General features: G+C 36.6%; 3 protein-coding genes across 8 annotated transcripts; 1 reads left to right on the top strand and 2 right to left on the bottom strand.

Annotated features, from left to right (window-relative positions):
- Window positions 1-1,569: 1,569 nt before the first annotated feature.
- On the bottom strand, window positions 1,570-3,640 carry LOC124178284. Its single transcript, XM_046561519.1, has 3 exons — window positions 3,627-3,640; window positions 1,746-3,233; window positions 1,570-1,618 (listed from the first exon to the last, which is right to left on the bottom strand). The coding sequence occupies exons 1-3, from the start codon at window positions 3,638-3,640 to the stop codon at window positions 1,570-1,572; spliced, it is 1,551 nt and encodes a 516-aa protein (XP_046417475.1).
- Window positions 3,333-8,396, top strand: LOC124177198 (sialin-like). 5 transcript variants are annotated; one of them, XM_046559330.1, is made up of 10 exons: window positions 3,333-3,528; window positions 3,677-3,782; window positions 3,926-4,063; window positions 4,365-4,648; window positions 5,816-6,076; window positions 6,160-6,244; window positions 6,399-6,504; window positions 6,650-6,914; window positions 7,441-7,725; window positions 7,900-8,396. In XM_046559330.1, the coding sequence occupies exons 3-10, from the start codon at window positions 4,033-4,035 to the stop codon at window positions 8,164-8,166; spliced, it is 1,584 nt and encodes a 527-aa protein (XP_046415286.1). In that variant the 5' UTR covers window positions 3,333-3,528; window positions 3,677-3,782; window positions 3,926-4,032; the 3' UTR covers window positions 8,167-8,396. The 5 variants fall into 5 exon arrangements, with proteins under 5 accessions (XP_046415286.1, XP_046415283.1, XP_046415284.1 ...); XM_046559327.1 differs by having other exon boundaries at window positions 7,441-7,815; window positions 7,900-8,384; XM_046559328.1 differs by having other exon boundaries at window positions 3,710-3,782; window positions 7,441-7,815; window positions 7,900-8,384.
- A 5,704-nt stretch (window positions 8,397-14,100) lies between these two features.
- On the bottom strand, window positions 14,101-20,312 carry LOC124177165 (transcription factor 23-like). Of its 2 annotated transcripts, none has more exons than XM_046559238.1 (3): window positions 20,260-20,312; window positions 18,362-18,753; window positions 14,101-14,554 (listed from the first exon to the last, which is right to left on the bottom strand). In XM_046559238.1, the coding sequence occupies exons 2-3, from the start codon at window positions 18,713-18,715 to the stop codon at window positions 14,336-14,338; spliced, it is 573 nt and encodes a 190-aa protein (XP_046415194.1). In that variant the 5' UTR covers window positions 18,716-18,753; window positions 20,260-20,312; the 3' UTR covers window positions 14,101-14,335. The 2 variants fall into 2 exon arrangements, with proteins under 2 accessions (XP_046415194.1, XP_046415196.1); XM_046559240.1 differs by having other exon boundaries at window positions 18,362-18,750; window positions 20,260-20,308.
- Between the last annotated feature and the right edge of the window lie 3,185 nt (window positions 20,313-23,497).

A 23,497-nucleotide genomic window follows, 5' to 3' on the forward strand; every position in this document is an offset into this window, starting at 1 on the left:
TTGTTTTAGATGGAATTATGTGTAGGAATGTGAAAAAACCGAAGACTGGGGTTTGGTGCAATCAAAGATTAATTTTCTCGTTCTAATGAAAAATCAATATTCCGATGTCAGGAAAAATGAAAAGTTTGTACTATTGAAAAACCACCCACAGCTCAAGAGATATTTTATGAGACGTCTTGATAACAAATTAGAATTCCTTGAAAAAAAAGACTGTAGAGACTGGAGATTTTGGAAAGCTTATGATTTCCAAACAAAGTATCGAAGAAATCTGGAAAGATTCTGCACTACTGCCAAGATTGAGGATAAATTTTTACAATCAATTACTCAAAAACCTAAAGGGATGAGAGGTCTGGGACAGGTAGTGATTTTTTTGAATACTTCGCATAAGCTCTCGATTTTCGTGAAAAGACACATGAGACTACGTATGCAATATCCAAAGAAATGAGTTATAGTTGATTAAAGTTATTCTTGGATATGAAGGTCACAACTCAAAACACTTTTTATCGTGTTAACGTTTCGGCCCTGGTGGGGGCCCTCCTCAGAACAATTTTATTTAAAATATCTGTCACGGACAAAAAATAAAAATGATATACAAATAGGTTTGACAAAGTAAGACATATTGATGTAACTTTTATGCAAAGGTGTTGAAGAAGTATAAAAGAGAGATTACCTCATATGTGATAACACTTCCAATTAATTAATGCGTGTTGATAATTAAAAATAAATAGAACAAATAGGCAAAAACGAACGAAAACGAAACACACTACGTTGGCGACACGTAACTCCCACGAATTCATATTTATAGTTTGTTTGTTAAAAGAATTAAAATGCACAGCCGTTATGGTTGAGTCAGAGCACTTATGAACGGTGGAACGTCTAGTGTGTAGTGGGAAGAGGTCGATCTCATAGTTATCAGAGCAACGCAGAGTCAACGGGTTAGACAGAAAAACAAAAAATTTTTTTGTGTTAAGAAGGTAAAATCGAGAGCAAGCTCAGTCGGTAATGGACAAAATTACGAAGGTCGTATCACAGAGGTGTAAATATTGCTTAGGTGTTCTATGTCTTGTTTACGGTTGACAGAATTAGGATGTGCTACAATATTGCACATTTCCAACAGAAGCCTATTATAATACAAAGGTTCGACATCAATAATACTAGCTTGAGAATAATTAAAAGAGTGGTCGAAATCGATGGCATGTCTCGTCAATGCGGTATAATTATCCTCGTGTTCGTGGATGTTGCGTCTATGTTCGGTTATCCTGGTGTGTAGTTGTCTACTAGTTTGACCTATGTAAGCCTTGTTGCAATGATTACAAGGTATTTTGTAAACTACACCCGAGCGATTGACCAGGGGTAAGGGGTCTTTACCCGAATCGAACATCGAGGATATATCATGTGCACATTTGCCCACAAATTGAATTTTGTATTTGGAGAATGTTCTATTAAGAGACTCAAACAGACCCGCTACATAAGGGATGGAAATATAGTTTTTTTGAATGGTCTGTGTAGTAGTTGCATCGAGATTGTTGTTAGGGCTGGTAGATGCCAAGATGGAATCATATTTGAACTTTATATGTTTGTTAAGCAGGCGAGAAGGATAGTCGTTCTTACGTAGTACCTGCTGAATCAAGGACAAATTTTTATTGTGAAATTCCATGCTTGAGAGTCGGATCGCTCTGTCAACTAAACAATTGATCGTTCCAATTTTGTATGATTTGGGATGGTGAGAATGATAATTTAAATACCTTTGTGACCAAGTAGCCTTATGGAACCAATCAGTTTTAATGAGCTGATTGTCATTGATAATCAGTACATCTAAAAAGCTGATTTGGCGATTAGACTCTAATTCGGATGTAAATTGTAGTCTCGGATGGAAACTATTAAAAACTGAAAGCATATCGGCGACTTTATGCGAAAGGACAGCTGTAATTATGTCATCTACGTATCTGAAAAAGAATGAAGGCTTGAAGTCTAGTTTATTAAGACAGTGTTGTTCAAGGTCATCCAAAACCAAATCAGACAAAATTGGAGAGAGCGATGAGCCCATAGGTAAGCCAAACGTTTGGGCATATATGTTATGGTTAAATTTAAATATGGCAGCCTTAAAACATATTTGTAATGCTTTTAAGAGTTCATTACGTGGGACCGGAATTTTGTCCACCAGCTGATGCCAGCGCTGTTTGATGGCGTTGATTGCCAGATCTTGTGGTACATTAGTGAATAAGGATATAACATCCAGTGAAACTAAAATATAATCAGCTGGAAGACGAAGGTCCCTAATAGCATTCACCAACGCAAAACTATCTCTTATCCGTGACAAAGGTGGTATGATGTTATTACCTATCCATTTACTAAGAAAACGAGCCAAATTGATCGTCGGACTATCAGTGAAGGACACAATGATTCGTACCGGTGTATCAGGTTTATGGATTTTCGGTAGTCCATAAGCTCTAGGTGGTAGGCAATCCGTTTTAGCAATTTGACGTCTTAGTTGATTAGAGATGAATTTGCTATTGACCCAATCGGTTGTAAGTTTTTTTACTTCTTGTTGCAAAGTGGAAGTGAGATCATATCTAACCACTTTATAAGAATTATTGTTAGATAGTTGTTGCAACATTTTGGCCTCGTACATTAGTTTGTTCATAACAACAGTCTTGTTTCCCTTATCCGCTTTCAAGAAAAGCAAGTCCTTATTGTTGTTTTGGAAGATCTTGGTTTCTTTGATTTTTTTGTGAAGGACATTCTTATCGGCGTCAAGGGGAGCAGGAGTGTTAATGAACTTTTTAATTGTATTGGTGAAATCTTGCCGAGCCGTATTGCGAGAATTAGACGGAATGCAGGAGATCTTTGATTCGAAATCCGATATGAGTTTTTTGGTTGGAATGCGGTTATTCTTAAAAGGAATGCCATATTTAGGTCCCATTTTTAGTACGTCGATAACATTGTCCGGAATCTCGGTGCTACTGAGGTTTACTAACCAATTTTCAGAGGTCGTGTCAATTGGATTAGAATTGAGTCGTTTTTTGTTGTTGATCAGACTAGCTAGCTTGTTGATATTGGCCGTCTTGTAAGCGTTGAAGGCCGGTTCTAATTTCAAGTGTTGCGTGTCGAAGAATTTTTTTGACACTTCAACCGGTAAATCGATTAAAATGCCATTCTCCAGAGACAACAAAATATTTTGGTATTTAACGATGGTCGCGTGAGCGTCACTAATCTCAAGATTGAGTACCGACCTTTGGAATTTGTATACATTGTGTGTGTGAACAGAAATGAGTTATATTTAGCATACTCCGATATTGTGAATACAGTTAGTCTCTTTTTGGATGTGCAGTTGGGGACACGCGTGCGTCAAGTCGACTGGCAAAACAACCCAGCCGTTTTCACTTGAAAATAAAAATCATCATTTATTACGCAACACAGCGATAAAAAAAAAATTATATAATATTAATTGAAAACAAACGACTATGCCCAACGGATAGAATCTATTTTTTTATGCATTCCACACCTACTATCTTTCTGTGGGATTCTGTAAGTACCTATGCGTATTTTTATGTAAGTTACGATTTTAAACCATTCGTTTCTCACAATAAATACAGACAGTGTTGGAAAGTTAAATTTAGGTTTACGCGTGTTTTCTCATTTTTCATGAATTCGCAAATCGTATTCGAAATCGCAGAAGCTCAAGTGGTTTTTTTCTTCTGTGAAACAGATTGGTAATTGAAATTAAGAGTCTCGAGAAGATTTCGTTTTAGAATTTTGTCGTCATTGCTAGAAGAATTTACGTAAGTATTCTCACTCTCCTCAACAGTTCAGAAGAATAATACAAAAATGCTTAAATTCTCCCCGTGGCGAATGTAACGTTGAATTGTTCATAATGCAAAGGCACATGCATGTACATCCTGTTAAATGGAATTTATATTCGTAGCAAATTGGATTCCGTGTCTATAGAGTGAACCGCTAAAATAACCAACGAATCTTCAATTATTTACGGATGAAAGATCTGCCATTTCTGTTTGAATCTATAAAATCATCATGGTTATTGCGCCGGAAAAACTAGTGAAGGGTAAGTTTTCAATTTTGTTTTGGCTAAAGCATTTTGAAGTTGAAGAAATACCATAAATGGCAGGATATCAGAAATAACTCACCGTCCACCGAGGTGTATTTCAATTCCGAAAAATGTTTATTCCATGAAGTTGGGTCATTCGTTGATCGCCTTACCATAAAAATAATCCGTTTTAAACTTATTACTTTCTCGGACATTATCGTTGAATCATTGTTTACTCTTTGCTACCAGTTTTACTGGTTTTGAGAGTGCGCACAGATATGGTAGAATATTGGATGATGTATACCAAGCCATTTTTCAGAAAAGGAATGTTTTTCCTGCCGAGATGTACTGTGGTACCTCGTTTTCAGTGGGTTTGCTGTCAGCTATATGATAAAATTGCACCTCAGTCTTACCATTATCGCCATGGTAGTAGCACCCCAACCCAAGGCAACAACTCTTGCACAATGCGCGTGGAATGAATACGTACAGAAGTCCAATTCATCCAGCCTCTGGACCAACGCCACGTCACTCACAAACTCTCTGGATAACAACACGACAAACACCTCTCTCACATCGTGGGACACGACACAAACACTTGAACACGTAGGTGGCTCTTAATTCACCTCTTATAGAGTCACTCCGCGTTAGGCAGGTGCCCTGGTCGATTTTGACGCTGACGTATATATCTCCTTATATCGAAGTCTACGTATGCAAATTTGAAATACTCTGCTTCTGTGCATGGGTACCACTTTTCAAGTCAATAAAGTGACGACATTGCGCTCAAGTTGCGAATAAATTCAGATGTGCAGCTCTGGAATAAAAGCCGATTATTCCCTTGTTACGTAATGGAGAAAGATGATCTTGCAGTTGAACAAATCTGCGTTATATGGGATTGTAGAGTAATCGTACCAAGAAAGGTGAGAAAGCCTACTTTGAAAGAATTGCATTTACCACATTTAAGTATAACACTAAAAATGAAATCGATAGCAACATAACTTTTCTTGTAGTCTAATGTTGACAATATTATTGAGAATAAATCCCGATTCTGTAAAAGACTGTTTACAAGAGATGAATTCGACGGTTGCGTAGAATAACCGGTATGTCGAGCCAGGCTTGAAAAATCGGCTATTTCGAGGTTCGCTTGGAAAATCGGCCATCTCGAGTTATCGTTGAAAAACCGGCTATTTCGAGCAAAGTTCAAAAACCGGCTATTTCGCGTTTGAAATTTTTTCGGCCGCAAATTAAGTTGGTAGCACTGTCCGACTGATTACGAATTTCGTCAGCGCCTCACAAAATTTATACAAGCTGCGTTTTGTGAATATAGGTATTATATGCTTATCTACATAATTATAATGCAGAAATGAAAGTATAAAGCATAAGGCGTGTGTTGAGATGAAATTAAAGATTAACATTTTGGCATAATGACTTGAAATTGGTAATTGAACCAAATTCATAAAACGCAGCTTGTATGAATTTTGTGAAAAATTCTAAAAATGGCAGTTCACAGTCTCTTTTGGTGTTCCTCTCCATTTGTTCACCGATACGTTCTTCCGCTGAACGACCGTCTCATGGGACGCAAAGTCTGCATGCAGCCAAACATGAAATGAACTGGGCTCAGCAAACGTGAAAATCGCCATCATCGTGCAATTAATTTTGAAAAGTAACGCCCTTCCATATTTCACCCGAGTTGTGCAGCGTACGGCATTAAACTAATATGTCGCGTTAAATCATCGCGCATTATTAGTTATTGTAAAGAATAAACATTTTCAGAGCCCATCCAAGAATGAAACACAATCAAATCATCGTTTCTCGTGGAATGAGTACGACCAAGGTGTGGCTCTGGGAGCATATTCTTGGTTGCACCCGATCATGGAGTTACCTGCCGGCTTCTTGGCACATCGTTATGGAACCAAGCTCATCTTTGGATTGACCATTTTTATCCCTGCTACGCTAGGTTTTATGACACCGGTTTTGGCACGCTACCATTTTTACGCCTTCGTGCTTTTACGAGCTCTTCAGGGCGGAATAGCAGTACGTATCTAACATGTTGTCGTAGGGGAACAAGCATCCAAATTTTACATTCGTCAACGTTTCAATTTTTTTTTATGTTTTAGGACGTCTGTTGGTCCGCCGTACATTCTATGACTGCTAAATGGATTCCTATTGACGATAGGAGTAAATTTCTCAGTGCTTATTTCGGTAAGTAGAAAGCCCAAGTACCAAAGAATTTTCATATCTGCCGACATAGATTATGATATGAGTACAAAAATTAAATCTAAAACTTTTTCTGAATTCTCCTTCCACAACGGTATTGAATCGTGGCTATTCAATTCAAATCTTTTGTTGATTGCAGGCGGGGCAGTGGGAACAGCAATTGTCTACCCAATGTGTGCAATACTCATAAACTCGTTTGGATGGGATTCAGTTTTTTACGTAACGTCAGCTCTTGGAATTATATGGTACATGAAAATTTTCTTCTTTCCATGAAATATTTCTTCGTCCTCTTATTTAACGATCGACGTAAACATTCTTTGAAGTGTTTGAAAAGGTAATTGTATGTATATATATAAGTTCTATGGTTTAAAAACGGCAATTTTTTCTAAGGTGCGTCGCATGGTATTACCTGGCTTTCGATACACCACAAGAACATCCTCGTATTTCAGTAGGCGAAAAAACATACATCCTGGAACGTCTAGGAAATTCTGTAAACATCACCACTTCTCAAAAAGTCCCATGGAAAGCTATATTGACGTCACGTCCACTCTGGATAGTAACTATTGCACACGTAGGCTATATGTGGGGCATTACCATTCTTTATCTTGGAATCCCCTCTTACTTCAATTATATTCAAGGATGGAACATTCAGGCGGTAAGCTGACTTGGAAATCTTGAGATTGATAATATTTATTTGCAGCTGAATGATTGGGGATGGCTTGTAATTGGCAAAACTATTACAAAACGCACTGAATCAAAACTTTCCGATAAACATGCAACCATACATATATCATTAGTTTATTTTTTGGTAGGTGCGGAATTCAAGGGTTACAGTACAAGTTTTCATTTCGGGTGGATAGCACGTTTGAAGAAAAAATAAAATGTGTATTGAAACGATTTCACATTTATTGCGCACCTATTCGTTCCAATTTAGAATTTGTCACTTTTCCTCGATACTCCATTTTTACTGAAGCTCCTTATTTCATACTCCTACAAGTGTATGGCAATATATGAAATATTCAAGGACCCTGAAAAGTTAACGTTTCATAGTTATTTTTGATAGCCGAGCAAGTTCTGCGGCTTTCTTCAATGCACCAGCTTTTCTTGCGCTTATCGTCAGACCTCATCTACTGCTCACATTCCGAAGATGCAATATGAATTCTACTGTAATCTTTCCACAGGTTGGCATGCTTTCAGCGATTCCTCAAGTATTGCGAATGCTTTTTTCCTATACAATTTCAAGTTTTTCCGACTGGCTGTTGAAAACGGAAAGGATGCCAATAATGTGGCTGAGGAAAGTAGCAGTTTTTCTGGGTTGTGGTATTCCAAGCATAATGCTGTTGGGTCTGGCTTTCAGTGGTTGTCACCCAACCTTAGCCATCGCGTTCATGATGGCAAGTTTAATTGCTACTGGTGCCACTTCCGCTGGAACGCTTGCCGTCACTGTTGATCTGAGTCCGAATTACGCAAGTATTCTCTTTGGCATTATGAATACAATTTCATCAATCGTTAAATTCCTAGCCCCTATGATGATCGGAATCCTAACCAACAATAACGTGAGTTCGAAGAAATAACCGACAGATGTAATAATTCGATTATAATCTTTCCTGCTTCATCGAAAAACTCTACGCGTGTTACAGCAAACGATCGTGCAATGGCGCCTGGTATTTCTCATCACGGTTGCAATAATGTTTTCAACTAGCGCAGTGTACATATTTTTCGGGACATCAGAAGTGCAACATTGGAATTACCAAGATGATGAAGAAGATCCCGTAGAACTTGAGAAGCTTCGGTCAAAAGTCAATAAAGCCGACTGTGAGGAAACGACTGCTTATATTCCGAAAAAGAGGGATAACTGTTCATACTCAGAGAGCGCGGAATGTTGTGTTACAGAAATGAATGATTGAAAAAAATAACTATCTCTATTTTTGAAAATCAACAACCATCCCGTTTACAAATCAAGTCATCACGATGTATCTATTACATTATTCTTAATCTGCTAATTGTTCACTGAATAAAAAATTTACTATTTACCAGCAATTCCGAAAAATTTCATTAATTTTTTTTATACATGTCGGAATTACGTTGTATATAGATAAAAGCATAGTCATTGTTGTATATAGCAAATGCCTATTGTCTCACTGTCGACTAAATTACAGATAGTTTTAAGGAGGTGCCGTATAGTCGATTTAGGCGTTGACATCCACATCTCCAAATATCGTACTAAAACAGTCCAATATATTCTCATTTGATGCAGGAATAAAGATATCGCATGAATTCTACGAATTTACTAAATATTTGTTCCTGCGCGTTGAGCGCCGGTATTCAAATGCCGCGCTTTCTCTCATAACTGAAAGGTATCAAGTCCACGCGCAAAAGGCACCGTGGAACTTGAAAACTTTATGATTCGTCAAAAAATTGACCGAAGAGCTGAAAAGTGAGCTCATCGAGAGTGCGTAACTCTTTGATATTGTTTGCAAAATTGTCGCGTAAAAAACGTGTCCGATTCTCGTTATTAATTTACGCGCATAAAGCTGCGTCCAATTCTCATGATTAATCTACGCGCAATAAGCGCGACAGATTAAATCGTCAAAAAATTTGTATTATCTGGGACTTGTCCCAAGAATTCTGTAGAAATACAATCCACATCTGCATCTTCCTGAATTAGATACATTGCTATGCGGATTGTTGTTCTCAGATTACAATTCGAATTAAAATGAGGAGGGGGGTTGGAGGGCATGCATTATTGTGTGGCGTGACGGTCGGCGGTCCTCTTCGACGCGAAGTCTTCGAGCTCAACATCTCTCCCCATCTAGCGTACCACGGAACGCGATAGATCGGCCAGAGATGCGTTTTGCCCATTCAGACGATCACAGAGATCAATTGAACGGAAGAACGATCGATAATGACTAAATAATTGAATTGCATAACGATTGAAAAATGGTTGCAGTCACAAAAAATGGAAAATTCGATCTCGTTAATATTCAAATGCTTACAAACGGTCGCGAGACTCGAATACGCAGTCTTTTGGGAAAAAAATTTCTGTGATCGTTTGACGCTGTGGATTACTGAAGTTAGTAACATCACGGCACATCGCGACCTTCCTACCCTTGCCTGTTTCCCAACGGAACCACCCAACGGAAAAGAGAGATTCACACACACACACATGCATAAATCCCGCGACGGATCCCAAAACGTCCACCTACCTACCCGGTTACCTATATTCGATCTAAACGATTCTCCATATTTTCCAACACACATCATTCTTCATCATTTGCGCCGTGGTCACTGACTTACATTTTCGTTGGTTACCTGTTGGGAGCAAAATGTTTTTGTATCGTAGTCTGCCTTCTCGGAATACAGTATCGCGGTTGTATCCCGCCAACTCTAATATTGCATTTATTATTTTAGTAAATGTTGGCAGACTATCGGTACATTAACCTTTTGTAAAAGTGATTAAAAACATCCTGAATGCCAATTAGCATTTTTCTAAGCGAGCTAAGCCTGCAGTTGATCAATACTTGTTGGCTGTTAAAAGATTGAAAATGATATATAATGTAAAATGCAATTTGATTACGTTACGTTATGCCAGACTTTGGAATTTCATCAATTTAACCATAACGTGAATAATTGAATATGTTCAAACCTCAGGTGAACCCACCACTTAAACGGCATCATCAGTAAATTCAATCGTAGATTATTACATCAGTTACGAAACACAATTCGATCTCGCGAGTGCCGAGTAAGCCATGGTTACCTGTCGCGATGCTCATTCCACTTTTAGCAACGTGTAAAATTTCTAACTTGAAGTAAGCTACGCTAAGTTGCATTGCGAAAAATAATGATTCGACTGAAAGTCAAGCACGTTGCGATCGTGAATGAGCCTATCCATGCAGCTAAGAAATCGAAGATTTGTGTAACAATTGTTACCGCCACGCCACGTGACAGAGGAATCCCAGGGAAATACCCATAACCTAACACATGCAAACTCACCAACGTTGCCGAGAAATGGAAAAGTTACTCGGAAGTCTCTGCTCGAATCTGTAAAAAAGAACAGTTGAATTAATTTAACAAATTGGCTTTTCAGTTTGCAAATTAATTATTACCGTTTAGTTTCGTATCCATTGCATGTTATGCAAGTACAAAACTTCGGTCTTACATGTACCTCCGTGAATTATCAATCAATAATTAAAATAAGTATCGTTACCTTGACTTTGGGCTGCACCACACTTTTGCACGTAGTAGTTCTTGTAGCATCTCAGGTGTATTGGTGAAGCGACGCACTTTTCACATAATTCACATCTTCACCAATCTCTTATAATCCAAAAATCCGCATTGCAATAACACTCGATTCTACACTCACTTTTCGTGCTGTAGCTGTCTGTTTCAAACGACTGAATAAACTTGCTAACAATGCAACTGTGCATTTGCCGAAAATCAGCCACAAAAATAATGATATTGACACTCGACGCACAGAGGCAAAAATAGACATCACTGAATTCTGAAGTTACACAAAAACAATAAAAACTCGAGACACGAAATTCACCTTCAACGTTCGCAGCATGTTTTTATTTCAGTCACTCGGTTCTTCTACAGGCTACACATAACATACATAACCTAATCAACGCGATCTGATTGTGAATTGCTGCTGAATGCACGTGATTTCGCTCCGATTGCTCGGAAACGACTGATGTCGCACGGCGCTCAGAAGAGATTTACATCAGTTTTCTGAAGGACGGAAGATAATAATTCTCCCGTCTTCTCTGTCGCTCTACCCATGGAGCGGCGGGTCACGAGAGGGGAAAAACAGCTAGGCGGAAATCTATAGATATATTTCGATTGACAGAGGTATCGTAGATAATTGATGAGCATTTGATTATAAAAAATCTAGAAAATCCATGTTTATGTGATATCAGTCGTTAGCTTCTGATATCTTATGTATAGTATTATTACACAATTGTATCCTCTGGCTTATGTTATTATTAGGGATTACCGGAAAAGTGCTGAAATTCTAGGTAAAATAGTGATGACTTTATCGGGAATACATAATGTCAAACTCGAAATTCCTAACAATCATCACGGACACTGCCACAGATCTATAATAAAGCGGACAGATAAGGGCAATTATAATTTGGGCTACTTGCTAATAAATTTCTGAACAATCATGTGTTTGCGGGTCTGCGGACAGAGTCACAATACATCCAGTTAATATAAGTAGAAGTAAAAAAAAACGAACCGTGATCATCTTTAAGATTATTTTTTATTATATACTTCTGCGATAATGGTTCCGAGGTTCTTCGGGGTTTGTTACAGCATGGGCTCGCACATTAGTAACAATCGAGTGTTACCATATTTCCAAAAAAATATTTACAATTAGTGTTTTTGTGTAGACTTTTATCCCGTAAAATATAGAAATTCGTAAATCAATAAATAAACAAATAAATTCACAATTCAGTTTGTGTTTTACGAGTAGTGAACTAGTTCCGACGAGTGGCTGTTGAACTCTAGGGTTGAACTGAACCTTAAACTGGACAGTTTCGTCGTCTAGGCGTATCTAATTGCACGTCGCTACCTATAATACTGTCTAATTCTCTACGCAGCGAATGGACGGTCGGAAAAAGAATTAGTATCAAACGGCAAAACTAGTTTAAATTGATATCAATTACTGTTGAGTGTGAAATTGTCATTCGTAGAAAGTTGATTCTGAGACTTGATGAATGTTGAAATCGCTACTTTCAGAATCATTGGAACTTGGAGAATAAAAGGGATCGAACTTGATGAAGAATGAGTTATAAATTGACTTGTTGGAATATGGAATAAAAGCATATTTGTGAGAGGTGGAATACATCAATATGTATACTTGTAGAGAACGTTGAAGAAAATATAGGCATATCCTCAGTCAGCGATTAATGTCGTATCTAATAAACGTACATTCCTGCTGCGCGCGATATTTTCTTTGTCGTCTACTAAGTTTGTGTAGTTAAATTTCTCTGTATTCTTACTCATTTGTGAAATTTGTAAAATATTTGCGTCAGAAATAACAGACCGAAAATTTTTTTATTTTTTTTCAAATATTTTTTTTGTTTTCATATTTGTTAAACTTGTTTCAGACAGATGTTTCCAAGTTGTCCAACCTTGTCATGGACATAATTATTAAATGTTGATATTGATATTGATAACGGACTCTTCCGACCTGTACAAATTCATAAAGAACAGCATATCTAAGCTTGTTTGTTTGGGATTGAAATTGAAAGTAAGACTGCAAATTTACAGAAAAAAAGAAAGAAACTTCGCTCGTTGTGATTTTTATTATATTTTGATATAACTGCGATGAATAATGTTCACGGAAAATATGCACTTTCAGCAAATGGAGAACTTTGGAGAAAAAGTGTTCAAAGACGAGATAAACTACCCAGAACTTTTCCTGATTTTACAGTTAAGAATTGTCAGCACACATTAAATATGTACTAACCAGCAATAAGTACAATAAATAATTTTAACTCGGTTAAATTTACACCAAGTACGTGACAGCTTTCCTGACTCGAACGCAAGATCAAATATTATCCGGTCAGATAAAAAATAAAATAAAAAATAACATTCAAACGTTCTGATTTTATTGAAAAATAAATTCCTCCGGGCCTCTAAATTTTGATTGTATAATCAAATCGATCGATTCGCTTTCCTCGACCGAAATAAACGACCATGTCGTTCGTAAGCGACGGTGAAATCCGGTCCCTCGTGATTATTGCAGTGCTACCGGCAGATCAGTAGACAGTTGCGCGGTTGTTTCAGTTGTTTGAGGACGAGATGGGATATATTATTTTAGTATCGGGTTTAAACAAAAGGTTCTTCACGCTGTTTATTTAACTTGTCCGTCTATCCGACTCGCGTTCATCCTCCGCAAGATTACATCCTTCTCTTGTCCCTCGCCGCCGACCTCACTTTCATTTTCCTCCCTTCTTTTCCCTCCCATTCTCCCTCAAATTTCCCCTTACACACTTCCGGATACATGCCGCAGTAATGACTTTGACTCCTTCTTTTTCATCGCTTTCCAAATAGCGTAGATACAGAACGATTATTTCAAACGCAACGAATCAATCAGGTTACGCTTGCGTTATGCTTACCACGGATTTACAGTTTATTATTTATAAATTGTTTATTTTATTCGACTAGCTGCGGCATTCTTTGGTTTTACATTCGTAAATATAATATTAAAATTACAGCTTTAATAATAACGATAGTTATTCATTAATAAATAAGGCACGCTGGAATAAATATAATCTAAGTGTAAAAATCTTCATCACGTCAATTAGTCGTACTAATAATAATAATAATAATAATAATAATAATAATAATAATAATAATAATAATAATAATAATAATAATAGTCATAGTAATAATAATCTTTATACGCATATACGAAATTTACTTCGTTGAATTACGAATCTATATATTTTCATCTCTGAAAGCCTCTAATTTTACTGTATATGATGTACCTACGATATCACTATTGCTTAGAATTATTTTTTCAAAATTTCCATTAAATCATTTGAAATTGGAAATTGAATTTTACCACCAATTTCAAAAAATTTCCAAAGACTTTTGTCACGGTACTATGTTTAAATCTATCCAAACTCCTATTTCCTTGTTTTCGTGAAAATTTAGAATATACGCACCGCAATAATACGAAACTTAGGTAATTCTTCTGTCATGATGAGAGTGTGTTGAAAAATAAGTGCTTAACAAATTGATAAATACGAGAAGTGCTCGAAATTCTCGTGACACTAAAAAAGTATCTAATAAGTGCAACGTTATATGTATGCTCACCAATGATACGATTAACCCAGGAAAACATCGATGGAGTAAAAATCATCTGCTGTCATAGTTTTTCATTAATTGAACGACATAATTTTTTTTTTTTCTCGGCTGGGTCTTCTCATTATATTCTGTTTTACTTTTTTTCACACAATAATAATTCAGAGAAATTCCATCATCAGAACTGTGTGACAAATCGAATAAAACGAAATGCTGTTTTTGCTTTGATTTTAACAAAATAAAGTGATCTTATCAACTAGTTCAATAGTAAGGAAGCTGTGGTTCGTGATTATGACGAACGTGAATGGGCTGGTGATTATGATGATGGTGATGATTATGCACGTTTGGCTGAACGTCCAGCGGCGATTGCTGGTTTCGGTATTGCCCTCCTGGCGATGAAGAAGTCGATGATGATCCTGACGTGCAGTTATTGTTCATCAACATCGGAGCCCCCGTTCCTTGGATTGCGAAAGGCCACGACTGCGAAATGAATTAAAGTTTTTAATCATTTAAATGTTGACAGTTCTTGCGAATTCTGGTGAAAATTGTTATCCAGAAATCGTTTGTTAATCAAACAAAAACACTCTCAGAGATTATGCTGAGGATAGAATTGATCTTCGAGAAATTTCTTTAACAACGTTTCTGTTACTGTTTTATGAGAAAAATAAATTCACTTTTTTAATTCTGCAACTTCATTTACCCTAATACCGTTGTTGAGATTTCAACGTATCGAGTTTGTTTATAGGTAAAACACTTTCAGGCAAATTCACAGATTTTGCATCAAGTTTATTAATTTTCAAAAAAAAGATTTTCGGTTACGATAGTAATTGAAATTACTTGAATAAGAATAGTTTTAGATCATTTTATAGAAGTTCCGGAATTCTTTCAGGATATCGCCAAGCATTGGAAACCTGAAAATAGATTTTCAGGAAATGGTAGTCCACAAGTTTAAGTAATATTCGATTCTCACAAAATTGAGAAGGCATTCTAAAGAACGGTCCAAATTAGTTGCGGAAAAGTCGGGTAATTTATCAAGACATTGCAGTAGAAGTTTTTTTTTAAAAAAACGTTCATTAATACTTGTTAATCGAACGATTTTAGATAATTGCATAGTTCCAGATGAAGTTTCACAAAGTCAGGAATTATCAGGCAATGATGAATTGAATTTCTGAACAGCGCTTGTAAAACATTTTTTCGAAAAACTAGTTCATTAAAAATATTAATTATCAGTGGTTTTTGTACGTCAATTCAATCTCAGTAGACTGTTTCGAAAAGAAGCCGCTGACGGTAATTCCGAAGAATTTTTCCACCTCTCAAATAACGAAGGATAAAGAATGGATGAGGAAAAGCGGTAACCTCGGTAATAAGTTAAAAACGGATTTTGGAGGAAAATGGATTAAAAAATGTGGGGAAAAACGAAGCGCGTTAAATAAGATGCGCGTAAAATGTGCTGCATCGCGTCTTGCGGGGCAGTAAAGAACCGAAAGTCGAACAACGGAACTATCTTGAAATTAATGGGCCGAGGGAGTGACGCTGTGATCTGGTCCACCTGGACAGACGTAAACAGGGAATGCCTCGGTGATGGCTGCCGCACATTGCGCCTACGTCGCGACGCCGATTGGAGCCACCTGGTTGCTCTCCTCGCAGTAGCTCCTGGTGCTCGGAACCAATCTCTGAGCTACAGACGAGCTCGCACTCACTGAGTTCCCGAACAACTCGCTTGCAATTCTTTTTTTTTTTTTTTTTTTTTTGTTCTCGCGGTTTTCGCCATCATGCCAAAGAATGCGTGTTTCGCGGATATGCAAAAATAAAGTGGGGGAGTAGGAGGAGATTAGAAAAATACGCGGCGGCCATATAAAAGTTTGAGGAAAGTAAACGGAGGAGTATTTTTCGTCGAATAACTTTTTTTCTCTCTTAATACACTCGTATTTTTTTTAGGACGCTTTGAACCGAATCGCATTGGCAATTTGTACGTGCAGATGTGATCCACGTCTTGTGTACGAAGCGATTAAATTTTGTTACAAGGAATTGTATCAAATTGAATTAGTTGTATATGATATATTAATTTTGACAGTTAAATCTCACGATATTTATGCAGCTACGTTCTTTCAGGGTATTGGGGTAAATTTCGTAACGTTGTACAGACAGCTGGAAATACGTCACTTTTTGCGAGATAAAAGTAACATTATCTATAAATATTGAATTCGTTACGCTTCAAAGACAGGCAGAATATATTCCAATTTCTATTTGTCAATTTTTTATTATGAAGAATTAGTGAAATTATTGCAAATGTTAAAGCTGATGAAAGATTAACACGAATCAGTAGGGAAATTTTGCATTTAATAGAATAATTTCAAGTTTCATAATTTATGTCGAAATTCTAAGTTGAAGATGTTTACATCTAATTTTAATCAGAAGCTCTCATCAAAGATAATTATTCTTTGCACGATCTCAATTATCCATGTTTCTACGACTATAATTCTGCCAATTTTCGACTATCCAATTTAGTAGAATTAAGTATCTTCTATATAAAAATTCAAATTTATGCATCTTGGACCGTGATGTGGAAATTTTACTTTTTAGTCTAGAAAATTTTCCTTTTAAATGTTTATGCACTCGCTTGTCATAAGGCTTCGTCTGAATAATATCTGTATTCTTATTCAAATGATTGAATACAAATTAAACTCGAGGCAATAAAATTTTAGTCTATTTTTCTCTATTTATCAACTGCCTTTTGGCGGAAATATTGTTCAGTTTGAAAAAATTTTCTCGTTGCTAACTCATTATGGTTCCAATTCCTCTCTGCCGCTAACTAAATTTAATTGTCAACTCAATTTTCTTTTTTAAGAACTGCAAATTCGTAAAGTTAAAGAAAGAAAGAAATTATTTATCGCGCAAGTAATTCGCATAATAATATACTTTGGAAAACAAAAAGATCGATGACTCGTGGTAGAACCAGGATAAAATATTACAACTTGATTGATTATTTTACGAACGGCGAACATTTAAAATCTCATATGATATTTATTTTTTGTGCACAGTATATGGAACGAGATATCGTTGATTGAATATTCGGAGATATTCCATGCTCAGGTGGCAAAGGTTCGAATGAGAAAATGAGATGAAAACTGTTAAAAATATGTGTTGAAAAATGATTTGTAATATCGTGAATTAATAAAATCGAAGTAATCGCTGAAAATCAATTTCTGTAATTCTTCATTTGTGAATTATATCTTTAACGGATAGAAGTGATTCATTCGGAAATGAACATTCACTGCACGACACTTGAGAAATGAGCGTGAATAAAAAATCAACCTGCATGAAAATTCTGGAGAAATATTTAATGATTTGATATATAAACCACGCATTCATCCGAAGAGAACCCGTTTTCTCAACTCTATTCGTTTATGAATGATGCAAGATGAACAATTTCATGAAAGAAACTTCAGGAATATGCGAAGTAAGCATGTTCAAATTTTTTTTCTATATTATTTTATCAGGTAAATCATTTTCGGCGCCGATATTACACAAATATGTATGTTCGTTAAGTAATATTTCAATGACAAAGAGAAATCAATTTTGGAATAATTAGTCTGAGATCCGTTCTGAAATGGCACTGTTTAGATTAAAACAAAATACGGGTGAAGAAATTATTCGTAATCTATTACTAGTACTTGAGATATCTATTAGAAAATTTATAATCAATTTTTCAATCCAACAGATAACTTAATTGCGATAAAATAGACAGTTCTCACTTCATCGGAATAAAATTTAGTCCATCTTCGTTCCGTATCGGTATTTATATTTAAATGTGATCATACTTAATAAGTTCAGAATCCAACAAGCATTTTCTCACTGCGGTAGAAATTTTTTCTTCAAACATCGCGATATAATTCAATTCGAATAGTACGATCTATAACAATAAATAGGTTTGCTTTATAAAAGTGTGAAAAATATTTCTTGGAATGCTCATCATCCGAAACAAATAATATTGAAAATCATGAACTTGCAGATTGAAATTTGGATTTTATTGGCTGTATAAAAAAAAAAGTTATCGAGTTGAAAAAAATCGAGATTAAAATTGCGTTCATTCTGGAAAAAATAAAACTGTACAAGCCCGACTTAACATCCCAGATAAATTATCGTCTGTCATAAATTCATGTTGAACAAAAAACAGGAACTGATTTATTTAAAACGAGGATCGGCGGGCGTGATTTTTGAACTTATCGACAAACTTTTCAGGGAAAATTTCCACCCAATATAATCGTATCAAATTCTCTGGCTCACCAATGCGAGTGACAGCGATCTGGTGGTTTCCGGATGTGATTCGCCCTCGTCCCGAAGAACAGCGCGAAGGTGGGCGATGTAAGTAGCGGCGAGCCTAAGGGTGTCCAGTTTGCTGAGTTTCGTGTCGGCCGGAACCCAAGGAAGGGTTGTTTTCAGCCTGCAAAAAGCCTTGCTGAGAACTCGCATCCTTGCCCGTTCCCTTGCGTTGGCCGCGTTCCTCGGCGCTCTCACGCCTTCCATAGCATCCTGAATGTGATCCCTGCTGCTTCCTCCGCCGTACTTTTCTTCCGAACAAAAATCTTCGTCCTCGATGTCCTGCAGCGAAGCCGTCGAGGCGCGTCGTTTTCGAGGCATCCCGATCAGTGTCCAGAATTTTTCCCCTCTTTTTTCTTCTTATTTCCCATAAAATGTATACACGGTTTTTGTTACACAAAAAAATTTATCGGTATGAAATTGGTACGAAACTGTGTTATTTTTTTCTTTCTCCTTGAATACGTCACGTTGCGTGCGAAATCTTTGAACGATTCTTAAAATCTTCTTTATCACCTTCTGAATTGTACTCCTACACTTTTACGAGTAAATACTCATCCCTGGGATCGAAATGTAAAATATATTCAGTTACTCGGTTGCTGTATTGCCTTTTCGAATCGACGAACGATTGGGACATAATTTGACGGAATATTTGTTTTCGATAAGACCGGAAGTTGAACGACAAATTTTTAAATATCGCATCGTATCATAGCCGAGTTAACTTGGTTTGTGCGTGATTATACGTATGGTATTCAAATGATTACCTCAGAAACACCATGACTATAATATAAACGTGAAAAGCTTTTTTCAAAATTGCGAGAAAATACGCAACTGTAAAAGTAATTGCTACGGATCGCTGTCACTGTAATCGTAAAACTAATTGTCGATCAATTTCAGTCTCTCATATTTCCACTTTTCATTATATTATTAATTTACCACTGTTTACCCGACTTACGTTACTTACAGAGATACTTCGGATGTGAATTTTAGCAATTGTGATTGTGTTGACGTAAATGCATCGAAATTTTCGACAAATGTTCATGCGCTAGAAAATTCTCGGTCGAAAGGCTTACAGAGGTCTCAATTATAGAATTCAAATAAAAAGTCTATTAATCCGTGTAACAATATTATTAAACAACAAAGCAACTTTATTTAAAAAATCGTAACTAGTCTACTTCTGCATTATAATCCGCCGCACGTGAATCGCTGAATATTAGTAAATTAAAAGGGAACCTTCGTCCATTCCACCGATTTTATTCGATGATTCGCAACACGCAGTTTTTCCTTGAACCATTTTAATCTAAAATATGAATCCGTCCTGTCAATTGTGTAAAAAATATCGATTAAACTGACGAATTCCGAAACTGCGATTTTCTATCCCTACTGCACACTGAGAAAAATTTCATTCGTTCTAGTAACTAGAAAAATTCAGTAAAACAGATATCGTTAAAAAAACTGTTTGGATATTTGTGGAATTACAAAAAACGAGGTACGCGTAACCATTTTGCGCTATTCTCGATCCTTCCTTGGTAATTGCAACGCAAAATCAGTTAACATCAATTTATTGTTGCACAAGCATTAAATTATCACATCAGTTACAAGAAAATACATCAACAGTGATCGTAATGAGAAAGAATATTAACGGATACTAGACTTTCTGCTAACAGCTAGAAAACTGATTTTCATTTTCTACCTGCAACTATATTTTGTCGATTGCGGTAAAAAATGAAAATATTTAAGAACCGAGCGATAAACTGAACTAAAAATTTCCCTCAGTGGCATCGTCCTTTTTTCTTGTGCCAGTCTCTTCTCCCCTACAGAACAGCGAAACGAATCTAGGATACGATATCAACGGTTTCTCTACTTACGACCGATTATATGGGATATGGTATCCTTGCACCCGCGCAAACTGCACCGATCGCCCGTCAGGCGGAACTAATTGTTGGCGCTAAGAGATTTCCCTCGGCGAAGAGGGACCGACGGGGGTGATGAGGGGGCGAAAGAGGAACGGTAGGCGGGCGGGGGCGGGGGCGAAGAATCCACGCAACAGCGAGGAGGAAAAGGAGAGAAGGACGGAAGAAACGGGGAAGGGAAAAACGAACCGAAACGGCCTCGGACGGGTTTTGGGAGGTCCCGGAAAACGGGCGGGGCTCTTTGGACGACGTGCCGCCGCCTCTTATTCGGTCGCGATGGGCCGACGGCTGCGTCCACCTGGTCCTCGCGCAATTTCCGCCTCGGGCTTCACGCCGTCGCCATCGTGAGGAGAACTTCCCGGACAACGCTGAAGTCAGGAGTTGAAAATGTCTTTGCGTTAAGGCCGAGGGGCGTTCTTCGAGTTAGTTGAATAATTTGCGATGAGCAGATTGGTTGGCCAATTGCCGATACTTTTCTTATTTATTCTTAGAAAAAAAAAGAAAAACAACAAAATGGGTATCGTAGCAATAACGATTCTAATATTGTTGCACAAATGTGCACTGAGAGAAATTTTTACTTACGGTTACCGCTCGGTCCTTAACTATTTTCATTTTTTACCTCAAGCGAAACATATAGTTCTAGGTAGAAAATGAAAATTAGATTTCTAGCTGTTACCGGAAAGTCTAGTATCCGTTACTATTCTTTCTCATTATGATCACTGTTGCTATATTTTCTTGTAACTGTTGCGATAATTTAACGCTTGTGCAACGACAAATTGACGTTAAAGCCTTGTTTAGCTAAAAAAGTAGAGTCAACCCAACAAACTGATTTTGCGTTGTAATTACCAAAAAAGGATCGACGATAGCGCAAAATGGTTACGTGCACCTTGTTTTTCGCAATTCCAACAATATTCAAACACTTTTTTTAACGATACATGTTTTACTGAATTTTTCTAGTTACTATAAAAAATGAAATTTTTCTCAGTGTGCTACAAGTAACAGTTTGGCGTGATTATAGATGACGATACTATATTTTCTAATATCGAATGATTTCTCGATCTTATCTTGAGTAATATGTGTGGGAAGATTCTCATTCTCACAATCAGTGCCGAAGGTCAAATGAATGGAAAGTAAAAATTTGATGTCTCGGTCCTGAGGGAAGTCCTCCTCAGAAAACTACGAATGTTTCTATCATCAAAAAGAGGCAAAATGACTATCGTTACAGCCAGATATTCCCTTACATTAGATTGTTAAAGCAACACTTACATTTAATTACTTGTAAAATCTCATATCCGTGGTGAAACTTGTAAATAAATGTAAGTCTTACTTTAACATTATTATGTAAATGACTATGTCACTGTAACGATAGTCATGTTAACTTTATTTAATAATAAAAATATTTCTAGTCTTCTGAGGAGGGTTTCTCTCAGGGACGAAACATCAAATTTAAACGTTTCATTCATTTGGATTTGACCTTTGACACCGAGAATCTCCACACTCTCTATTTTCTGGTTATTGCAACGTTACGCCTGTTTGTTTAGTTTTTGACATTTGTTTTAGTCAAATAAAACTTTCACGTCAATTTATTTTTGTGTAGCACGTAGAACTATATTTTTTGATTGTGGTAAAAAATAAAAAAGTTAGAGACTGCAGGGTAACCACAGCTGCTGGAAATATTCTTAATACACGAAATACTTGTACGTTGGTTATCTATCAAATTATTATATTCGTAAGCTACGGACGTTTCTTCAAAATTCAGAAACATCAAAAAATACCAGAACTGTAAACCATGACTTACATGTATATCGATGCTTCGTTTCCAATCGTTTCAGAGTTGTTAAAGATTCATCAGATTCGTTCAATTTCACATTTACGAATACGACTCATTTCATTCAGAAGACTATTTTCAATAACTTGATTGAACACTTTTTCTTATCGCGGTAGCATCGTTAAGCATTTACTTGTACAACGTTGCACCAATATTGATTACTATCAACAAATGGTCGTATTGAATTGACTACATAAGTTTAAAAAAAAAAACTAAGGTCAGTGATTTTGTAGGAAATAGCTTTGTAAATAAACTGAGCCACAATAAAGTGAAATAGAACAAATCTGCTAGATTTCTAACAATTTTGAAGCGATTTGAAATGAAGCATCGATATCTAAGCTTTTGCTTGTAAGGAAAGTAATTTCTATTGTTGTATTTTTTAAGAGACATTCGTAGCTTACGAATATTCAAATTTGAAATATATTTAGCTTACGATTATCTCGTGATGGAATAATTGATTCTTAGCCAACCAGCCTCCATAATGGTACACGTCAATGAAACCTCAAACTGTTTCGATTGATATGAAATCTCAATTTCCAGTAAATCTTCATCAAACAAGCGTTTTCCCGCCTGTTTCAGTCAATTGTATTCAGTACAAGTTCCTAGTTATCAATTGGTACAAATAATATAAAAAATTACGGTGATCCTGAAAACGCTCCTTGCCTCGCATTTTTCCCCTTCAAAAATTGAAATAATTTCACACATATTGAATTTTTCATATTTATACGATATACTTTTTGGTATTATGTCAAAGAACAAAAAAATACAGATAATTCGTGTAAATCTGTATGAAAATTTCTTCATTTCGATGTCTGATGTATTCACGTATCGCATTATAATTGAAATCACAGCTGTTCACCAGTGATTTTGAATTGGGACATTCACCTTACTTACAGATATTTTTTGTACCGCGTATATGATCGGGTAAACTATACATCTCACTTGGCCGGCGGAACGCCAGCTTCTGCGCTTTGAAAGTTTTTATCCTTCGAAGCTAGAAACGGAATCGTTAAATCTCTAGCTTTTTTTCCTGTTAGTAGTGAATGCCGGTTTTAAGTTACTCGCTTTCTTCACTCGCCGTCCGCTCTTTAACGCCGATTTTATCAACACCGCCTGTGATCTTTGGCGATCTCCCTTCCCTGGTTCAAAACCCCGCCATATGCGGTTAGAAGACGGCAAGAATTGAGTAGACTTAAATCGAAATAGAGTGATTTCAAAAACGAAAATCAATAGATATCCCACCTTCTGTCATCTTGACAGAACAAGAATGGACCGACTCGCATCGTTCAATCAGAAATATCTTAAACGAGAATTATTTACTTGAAATCAACCGTGAGTCTTCAATCCATTTTGATTCTGAGATAT

This window comes from Neodiprion fabricii, chromosome 3 (genome assembly GCF_021155785.1).
Source record: "Neodiprion fabricii isolate iyNeoFabr1 chromosome 3, iyNeoFabr1.1, whole genome shotgun sequence".
Lineage (NCBI taxonomy): Eukaryota > Metazoa > Arthropoda > Insecta > Hymenoptera > Diprionidae > Neodiprion > Neodiprion fabricii.

Excerpts from the sequence above, each read along its gene's own strand:
- LOC124178284 (XM_046561519.1), bottom strand. Across the intron at positions 1,619-1,745 it reads AAGGCTACTTGGTCACAAAG|GTACTACGTAAGAACGACTA; the intron begins GTATTTAAATTA and ends TTGATTCAGCAG.
- LOC124177198 (XM_046559327.1), top strand. The coding sequence starts at position 4,033 with ATGGTTATTGCGCCGGAAAAACTAGTGAAGG. Across the intron at positions 6,077-6,159 it reads CTCTTCAGGGCGGAATAGCA|GACGTCTGTTGGTCCGCCGT; the intron begins GTACGTATCTAA and ends TTTATGTTTTAG. Across the intron at positions 6,245-6,398 it reads ATTTCTCAGTGCTTATTTCG|GCGGGGCAGTGGGAACAGCA; the intron begins GTAAGTAGAAAG and ends TGTTGATTGCAG.
- LOC124177165 (XM_046559238.1), bottom strand. The coding sequence starts at position 18,715 with ATGCCTCGAAAACGACGCGCCTCGACGGCTTCGCTGCAGGACATCGAG. Across the intron at positions 14,555-18,361 it reads GATCGCTGTCACTCGCATTG|TCGTGGCCTTTCGCAATCCA; the intron begins GTGAGCCAGAGA and ends TTCATTTCGCAG.